This window comes from Austrofundulus limnaeus, unplaced genomic scaffold (genome assembly GCF_001266775.1).
Source record: "Austrofundulus limnaeus strain Quisiro unplaced genomic scaffold, Austrofundulus_limnaeus-1.0 Scaffold801, whole genome shotgun sequence".
Lineage (NCBI taxonomy): Eukaryota > Metazoa > Chordata > Actinopteri > Cyprinodontiformes > Rivulidae > Austrofundulus > Austrofundulus limnaeus.
Window position 1 is genome coordinate 25,829 of NW_013953203.1, and position 9,871 is coordinate 35,699.

General features: G+C 39.3%; 1 protein-coding gene across 4 annotated transcripts in view; it reads right to left on the reverse strand.

Moving 5' to 3' along the window:
- The window catches only part of cacna1g (calcium channel, voltage-dependent, T type, alpha 1G subunit), a gene marked incomplete at its 5' end in the record, with an annotated part of 89,231 nt that overhangs the window by 25,821 nt on the left and 53,539 nt on the right, over positions 1–9,871 (reverse strand). For all 4 annotated transcript variants that reach the window (XM_014028714.1, XM_014028715.1, XM_014028713.1 and 1 more), the window contains 2 exon segments: positions 5,948–6,081; positions 9,614–9,723. In XM_014028714.1, the coding sequence (XP_013884168.1) occupies positions 5,948–6,081; positions 9,614–9,723 (244 nt within the window).

The following is a 9,871-nucleotide window of genomic DNA, read 5'->3' on the forward strand; positions in this document are numbered from 1 at the left end:
AAGTCAGAACAAGATTTGCTAACAACAATAATTCTTAGATATCACTTATGTTTATCTTTGTGTTTTCCCTTGACCTAGTATTTCCTTAGCATGATATCTTGCTTTATTAAGACATAATAGTGTTTGTTAAACACTATATGTGGGGCCTCAACAGCATCAGGAAGAAAGCAGAAGCAGGGAAGCAGGAGCAGAGAGGACAGTCTGATAGTTCGATGTTGTTCTCTGTGTTCCTGTTGTTGCAATAAAACTCAGCTGATCATTTCCACAGAGTACCTTCATTCTTGGACCACGTATTCCTGTCTTTGTTAAATGAATATTTCCATAACAGTTGGCGTTGTCACAGGGCCCACTAGGAGATTGACAGACCAAGGCCACATCGCATGTGGACTGATAGGAGTAAGCAAGGACTGCTCAGGACTGTGACTCCACCTGGATGAAAAGAACCTTTTTAACAACAGAAATATGCTGGAGACCACAGACAATGATGGATGATCTTGAATAAGCAGAGAACATTGGATTTAATTTTTTGCTGTTGAAGAACTTGAAAAGATTTTGAAACATCAACTGCTGAGAGTGAGTACAGAAAAGCTTCAAGATGCCTCCTTTCTTGCCAGCTTCTCCAAAAGCTGACYGTGTTGGAGCTCAAAATTCATCGTCTAGAAGAGAWGAATGCTTTGGAGAACTCAACATGTGTTCAAATGGGTGAGAAGGATGAGATGAAAAATCCACAGGACGAGGAGATGGGAGCTGCTTCTGAGGGTCAAACTGTATAGAACTTTATTTGTGCCAGACCAAAAAATCTCTCAGGAAGGATTTAGCTCTTAGATGATAACGAATGGCCAGAGTTACAGAGAAATACTTTTTCTCAACCAGCAAGGAGAAGAATGCAGCAACAGGCTGGAATCAAAACAACWGATAARGGCCAGAGAAATGAAGACGGAGCACACTTCCTTCAAAACAGATTCACACCACWGGAAGAAACTCATGAGTCTGAACAAAGTTTACTATCTGATCTCAGAGAGGGACCTGAGACCKGATCCAGCTCAAAGCCAAAACAAGTCCAAAGAGAGACTTTCAAGAATCAAGAAATGTTGATTATCACAGARAAAATGGTGAATGAGATCAGAGGTTTCTGGAACAAGAAAAAAYTCAAAGTTCTGAGTTTTGCTGATAAAGTGTCTGACCTCACAGAGAAGATTCTGGAAATCACAGTTGAGTTTCCAGTTCTGAAGATGCTCATTATTCATACAGGAAATGATGACGCTATGAACCGACTGTCAGAAATCCTGAAGAAGGATTTCARTCAGTTGCTGAATGCAGTTAAAAATCTCAACATGGYTGTATMGATCAGTGGACCAATCCCTACAGCCCGAGGAAATGCTCAAAAATTCAGTAGGCTWTTTGCCCTTAATGGTTTTTTGGAAAAGTCCTGTGCTGACCACTCTGTGAGATATGTGGATAACTTTGATCTCTTGTGGGAACYAAAACATCTGTTCAAGTCTGATGGACTGACTGAATKAAAATGGAGCACAACTTCTGGCTTCCAACATGAAGTATTATCTGAACCAAGTTCCTGGAAACAAACAGCGGGAGAGTGATCAGCTGACGTCTGAAGGACAGCTGGAGCGAACTGAGACACAGATGGAAAACAACGTGCAAGTTACTGATAAGGAGACTTCTGCAGAATCAGCCTCACAAACAGAGGATCTGGAAAATTAGTTTCCCCAAACTGCAACAGGAGAACAAGACCCCACTTTCTTTACCCCAGGAGACCTCAAACCTTCTTCCTCCGAGACCCCAACAGGACAGCAAGTGGAATGCACCCTCCTGGATTTTACTAACAACATGGCAAAACTTGACAAGATTAGAATCCAACAAACACCGTGCCCAAATCCACGTAACCCTCATCTTCCAGTCTCTGGCGTTAAACCAGCCACTAGGAAAATTTGCAGAGCCCCACCACCCCCTCTGATTCTTCCATATATCAAAACAGACAAGCCTGTTTGTGTTCAAGATGATCCAAAGACTTTTGTGTAATAATTATGTTTTGGGGTTAGTAATTACTGTGGGTGAAATAAAAACAGAATTACTGGGGTTGGGATTTTAGAAAAGTACATATACTTAGTTTTGTGTTGACATATTTTTTAATCTATTAAAGAGTTGTTTTGTTGTTTTATTGATCATTTAATTGATCATTAAATGATTAGATGGGGTAATGTGGAATTGAAACAATAATTTTAGGTTGAAGCCAATAATTCATGACATACTTTAATGACCTAAGTTTTCATGACATGCTGTTTATCAGCAGAGAGAATGATTAAAGTCAGAACAAGATTTGCTAACAACAATAATTTTTAGATATCATTTGTGTTTATCTTTGTGTTTTCCCTTGACCTAGTATTTCCTTAGCATGAAATCTTGCTTTATTAAGACGACATAATAGTGTTTGTGAAACAGTATATATGGGGCCTCAACTGCATCGGGAAGAAAGCAGTAGCAAGGAAGCAGGAGCAGAGAGCAGTGGGGATAATCTGATGGCTCAATGTTCTCTGTGTTCCTATTGTTGCAATAAAATTCAACTGATCATTTCCACGGAGTTTGTTAAATTAATATTTCCATAACAATTTTATGTAAAATCCTTCTTTGCAACATCATCCCCAGAGATTCCACAGTCATCCATAGAACAGAACCAGCCTTCTTTATCAGGTTGTTTAGTCTTTATAGGTCKCTGACTCTGATGCTGCTGTCCCCAACAGATAATGGCAGAAGAGACGAAGCTCTCAACAACAGACTTATAGAAGATCTGCAGCATCTTTCTGCAGACATTGATGCGTCTTAGCTTCCTCAAGAAATACAGTCTGCTCTGTCATTTCTTGTAGACTGCTTCACTGTTGAGTCTCCAGTCCAGTCTGTTGTCCAGATGAACACCGAGGTATTTATATTCCTCAACCACCTCCACTTCCTCTCCCAGGATAGAAATAGGGTTTGACCTAACAGTATTTCTCCTGAAATCTACAATCATCTCCTTTGTTTTGTTCACATTCAAGATGAGATGATTGTTCCTTGTTTATTCCACTTTAGGTGACCACTAAACACACCACGCTACAAAATGGTCCACCAGCTCTCTGTACTCTGCTTCCTATCCATCTCTGATARACCCAACAACTGCAGGGTCATCTGAGATTTTCTGTAGYTGACAGCAGTCTGACTTGTGCTGGAAGTCTGAAGTGTACAGTGTGAAAATGAATGGTGAGAGCACAGACCCCTGTGGTGCTCCTGTGCTGCTGACCACCTGGTTAGACACCCAGTCTTTCAGTCTCACAAACTGTGGTATATTGGTCAGGTAGTTTTAATCCAGGTGATTGTTGAGGCCTCCATCTGTGTCTTCTAGAGTTTCAGACAAGGAAAATCAGAGTGAATTTTGTTAAATGCACTGGAGAAATGAAGGAAAAATGATCCTCACAGTGCTGCCTGCTTTGTCCAGATGACAATGGGCTTGTTGAAGCAGGTGTATAATGGCATCTTCAACTCCAACTCCACGGCGATAAGGAAACTGAAGGGTGTCCTTATGTGTGCTTGTTTGCTTAGGTGGGTCAACAGGAGTCTCTCTAGGACCGTCATGATGTGGGACGTCAGGGCAACAGGTCTATAGCTGTTGAGGGCTGACTGGTGAGTTTTCTTTGGTACTGGAACCAGACAGGTTGTATTCCACAACACTGGAACCTTCTCTTGAGTCAAGCTAAGGTTGAAGAAGTGTTGCAGAGAACTGATAGAACATAGAACTGATCTACACAGGCCTTCAGGACTCTGAGGCTGACATCATCTGGACCTGCAGCCTTGTTCTGGTTCATTCTCTCTAGCTCCCTCTTCACCTGACTTCTAGATACAGAAAAGTGGGAGTGGGAGGCAAAGGGAGCAGCAGCATCTCCTGGTTTGGTTAAAGACAACTTGTGGAAGTAGAAGAATCCATGACTGAGGTAGAAGATAAAACATCTGAGGTTTGACAGGAAAGCTGTTGGTCAAATGAATGTTGGATGTCTGTTTGGCTGGGAGACATTGGGAAGATGAGCTTGTTCCTGAGCTAAATCTGTTGAAGAATGTGTTCAGCTCATTTGCTCTGTCCAGACTTRCATCCATCCAATTCTTCTTTTGCTTGAAGCCTGTGGTCTTCTTCATCCCTTACCACAAATCTCTGATATTGTTCCTTTCCAGTTTACTCTACAGCTTCTTTCTCTACACGTCCTTGTTGTCTCTGATCTTGACTTTGAGCTGGTTCTTTATGCTCCTCAATAACTTCCTGTCTTGCTCCCTAAAGGCTCTTTTTCTTGTTTAACAGTTCCTTTAGCTCACTGGTGATCCAGAGTTTGTTATTAGGGAAGCATCTCACTGTTCTGGTGGGGATGGTGTTGTCCACACAGAAGTTTACAGTAAATATTCAGTCACATACTCATTCATGGCWTTTATGTCATCTCCATGTGGCTGGCAAAGGGCAATCCAATTTGTAGTTTTAAAACAATCTTGTAGGGCTTCTTCAGCTTCCTGTGACAATTTTCTCACAGTCCTTGTAGTTAATAGTTGTCTCTGAACAAGTGGTTTATTTTCTGAGCAGAGACAAACAAGGTTGGGATCTGAATTACTCAAAGGAGGTCTTGCATTGGAGATATATGAATCTTTATTATTTGTCTGAAACAAATCTAATGTCTTGTTTTCTATAGTGGAGCAGCTGACAAGCTGTTGAATCCCTGGCAGAGTAGTACAGAATGCGGCATGATTAAAATCACCAGATATTGCAATAAATGCATCGGGGTATTGTGCCTGTTTCTTAACAACAGAACTGATTATATCACATGCATTGATGGCAACAGCTGAGAGTGGAATGTAAACAGTAGCCAAAATAACACTGCTGAACTCTCTTGGTAAATAATGTGGACAGAAACGTACTAKCAGGAGTTAAATGTCAGGGCTGCAATGATGACACTTCACAGTAACATGTCCTGGATGAAACCATCTGTTGTTGATGAGCACTGCTAATCCACCTCCTTTCTTTTTCCTGCTGCTCTTTAAATCTCTATCTTCTCGTATATTCTGAAAGCCTGGCAGAGACACATTTGGAGTTGGGGATATGATCTTGCAGCCATGTCTCAGTGAAACATATAATACTGCATTCCCTATACTCTTGCTGAGTTCTTGTCAGGGTTTGAKGTTCATCTAAATTGTTAGCTAACAATCTCATGTTGATGGAAGAGATGGTTTGAACTTTCCTCTTTTCTCTCACCTCTTTGCTCCTGCTCTGCATCCATGATGCCTCGTTTTCAACTCCTCTGGGATTTGGGGCTTCAGATGTGGTGTTATTTCAGATCATGCTATATTAATAAGCTACTCCCTGTTGTAAACCACCCTGTTGCTTTGGTTATGCATCATAACAAAGAGTAAAGTATAAAAAAGTATAGGCAAAAATGAATTCAGCTGCACAGCATCCAAAACAAAAATGAATGGCAGTCCAAAAAAGCAACTTTTTCCCCAGAAAGGCAGAAATGAATGCCCAATAAGAAAAGAAAATCTCAGTGAAAGGAACAGAACTATTCCAACGTGCTGCCACCCTGAGCTGGCACAATTTTACAATTCTAGAACATTTTCAGGTCAGGTTTTTATTCTTCCTTCCTTTATTTTTCCTATCTTCCCATTCCTCTTCTCCCTCCATAACTAGCTTCAATTTCTTGCAGCTTTATTCCTTCTCAGTGCTTTGTTTGTCAGCCAATTGTGCCATCTGGTTGGCTCACCCTTGGCCAAAACCGTGCTGAGATCTGTCATGCAAAGATAACAGATTGGGGAGTCCCAGAGATGTTTTTTTTTTACAAGACTCTTTAAAATCAAAGCACCATGAAAGAAGCTGTTGTGCAATAGTGTCTGAAGGAYCGATGGGACTAGAAGGGTGAGGAGATCGTACCTCTTGCAATCCTCAGCACTCTCATGATGCGGATAATGGTTGGGTTGATGGGCAGTGAAGCGTTGACCTCAATCTCCTCCAGAGTAATGCCCATGATGGACAGCAACACAATGGCCAGATCCAGCTGGTTCCACCTACACATATGCACATATACAATCATCTGAATCTAACAACAGCTTATATTGCCTGAAATTMTCTATAAGTGTGAGTCATTGTAAGAGCAGACCACAAAACAAAATAACCAACACATAWTTTGAGTCCTAACAGATTGTGAAGTGGTGGACAATATGGGTTACAAATTTAATTTCCTGTGGACTTTACCTGCAGAATTTAAAAGTCATAAAGACAAAGTCTGCTGCCCATTTATTATGAGCTGGCTTTTAATTGTTGATTTTTGCATGTTTTATTTTTATCTGTGCTATGTATCTTATGTGTTTTGATTTTACTGTATGATGTAAAGCACGTTGTAACTGTGTTTTGAAAGGTGCTATACAAATATAAGTATTATTATATTATATTATTTCTTACAGACCTTAAATATTTAAAAGAGATAATGACTACAACAGAAACTACATGTATTTTATATTTCATAATTTGAAATAAAAAAATAACTAGAACTGCAAAGCAGTTATGACTGGGGTCCAACCCCGTTTATGCCAGTCTAATTTGMCTCATGTTGTTTCCAGCAACCTGTCAATCTTGTGTACCACAAGATCAACAGGTTGATGGGGAGTTTTTATAARGCCTGTTTGAGGGCCAATTTGCTACAGCATCTGTTGAGCTCCTTCTCTATGAGTATGCCTATAAATGGTTCTCATCAATTTAAATTTTACTAAATGTGTGTCTCCATTTCTGGTTCCAATGCACTTTTGGATCTACCTGTGCCTGTAGTTCCAGGCTAGTCAAATCAAGTATTGAATGTACAATGGAGAAGGGACTTTTGTGAACTTTGGTCCTAATTAAGGGACTTTGTAAATATGGGCCCCATGTAAAGCATTGACAAATATAGGTGTATGTGTCCACATAAAGTGGGAAAATTAGTATGTATTTGTAACCTTGTAAAGGAGAAAGTCAAGAGTGTGTGCATGTGTACTTGTATTTGTTCCTTTGTGTTGACTTATTTTGCCAGATTTCCCCAGAACACAGAGCCTTTTGAGGACTCACACTGAATGTGTATCTATGCTTGGTCTCCTAACGTGGAGTTGGATGGAAATCAGTGACTGTCCTCATGAGATAGTTAAACAAGCATGTGTGTGTGTGTGTGTGTGTGTGTGTGTGTGTGTATTCATCCTTATTCCTACAGGCTTCAAAATTATAAAATAACATAAAATTACTAGATTATCAATAAATTCTGAAAATATTCAGTAATGACTGGCTACACATTATGTACATTTTTTAAAGCCCCTCTGGTTCTAACTTTTCCATTGAAAAAAATGTAATTTTACATAGTACATTGTGTTTAATAAAAATATACATAAAATATTACAAATTGATTCTATTCAAAGAAAAACTAAATATTTTGTTCAACATAGTCTGGTAAACATCCTTGCTAGTTTTCCTGCTAATTGAAAAATGTAGCACTAACTTAGTAGCATTTTGCTAATTCAAATAATTTCTCTAATGATTAACTATTCAAAATGCCTTACTTTTAAGTTTCATAAAAATTGTTATACATTAGAGAACATGTTCTGTGATTTTTACATCTGTAGGTCAAAAGTGTGATTTTTAATATAAAGAAAATTAAAGTGTCATTCACAAATCATGCCCACTTTTGCCAWTCATTACTGCATTGTTTAGAACAATTTGTGGTCCTAAGCAAGTGTAGCAGATTTGGTAGCAATTGGCATTAGCATTTTTGAGATGGTAAATGGACTGAACTTATAGAGCGCTTTATCAAGTCACTCCGGACCCCAAAGCGCTTTACACTMAAAGACATTCACCCATTCACACTCTGGCAAACTACATTGTAGCCACAGCTGCCCTGGGGCACACTGACAGAGGCGAGGTTGCCATGCACCGGCGCCACCGGACCCTCGCATTATTAGTAGACAAGGCAGGTGAAGTGTCTTGCCCAAGGGCACAACTGAAATGGCTGGACGGGGGATTGAACCGGCGACCTTCCAGTTCCAGGATGACTCCCCTAACTCCACCACAGCCGAGATATAATGATGGTGGCATATTTTAGCACCACTTAGAGTTTGGTTGATATCAAATTTTAAATGCATGCTCAGAAATTTTCATTGGAAGAGTTTGATGTATTTGTTAACATATGTGAAAAAATGTCATTTTTGGTACTGGTAACAACCTAGCTTTGTATATAAATAAACATAACTCAGTCATAAAAAAATGCAACAGCTTTTCCTTCACATTATTTGTAGAACCAATACTGCTACATGAGAAATGTCATGCTAATTGGAGTTGCGGCTTTGGAGGAGAACYATTAAGAGACCACAACAATTTTGTTGATTGAGGAGTTACAGATCAAAGTATTTTACATATTACACTAGCGCATGGTGGACTCATGCAGTTTTTTAGTATTATATAGAAGTTACTGTGCTTCATTTATGCTGTGAAAAAATGCTCAATCTCTGACATTTTAGACTCCATAACTAGTGAAATTTTTCACTTAAGGCAGTATAGGCCACACCCACTTTATTTGTGCATAATGATCTTTTAYGTTTAGGATTAGGGTGAGGGTCTAAATGTKTGTGCCAAATTTCATGAATATCCGATGAGTCATTTTTGTGTGAAATTTTTTTTGTGTTTTTTAGTGTGCAAGCTTGGACCCCTAATTATTGAAAAGGTTTCAAGCCTGAGTTCGCCAAGGGATTTTGTATTTTGGTGTTTCTGGGTGTAAATCATAGTTTTGTATATGATGTTATTTTCATAAGCCTTGTGAAGGGAAGGAAAATAACGAGGAAACATTTAAAACAGTGGAGTTTTGGTTAAAGCAACCTGGCTTGTTTTTGTACTATTACAGCTCAAGGTTTTTATCTTTGAATACCTCTTTAATATAATGCTCAAAAAGCACCAGTCAACAGGAAAATTTGGTTAAAATGTATTATTTACAACTTACAACTGTGGAAARTGGCTGAGTGTAGTACATATAAGAATGTGTGAGAGTTTAAAAAAATGGTGTTAGGCTAAATTCACTCTTGACTGCTGCCAAACTCAAACAAGGATAAGGGTCCACTGTGGCAAAGCTAGTGGGTGTCATGAAATCCTGGGTGGTTAGCTGTGGTCCAAATGTAATGAGGTGTGTGTTGTGGGCTGCACATTTATGTTAATGTGGTGTGTGCTAGAATACATTTCCTCAGTTGGAATTGTGTTGGTGCAATACTGTGTGGTTTTCAGAAGGAAGCCAGGGATTTCAYAAGTATGAAATCATCTGAGGCGGTTGTGTTTTATGGGTGCTTAACGAGCCCGTTTGTATTCATACAGGCCCCACAGAGAAAACGATCTCTAGAGCAGCTGAGAAAAAAAGAGCTCATTTAGGCCTACTGAGTGCTGCCTCAGATTTTCCACGACTCAGAGGTTAAAGAACAGCACTTTCAGCAGCCAGGATCAAATCCAAACATGTTTAAACCCACTTTTAGTCATTTGCTTATGTCAGAGATGTTTGCTAAAAGACATTTTTGGGTGCAAAGCAGTGGTTTTAATACTGACTTGTCCTTGAAGAAGCGACGGAAGCCGAAGGCCACCAGCTTGAAGACAGACTCGAAAACAAAAATAAGGGTAAAGATGTAGTTACAGATCTTCAGAGCATTATCCAGCTCCTGCAAGGAAAAACATACAAAACAGTTAAAAAGGCAACTGCATAACATTTTACTTTAAGCAACTTCATAAAAATGAGCTGTGGCACCAATAAAGTCATATTGCTTTTGAACTGAAAACAAAGTAAACAATTTCAATTCAACATTTATT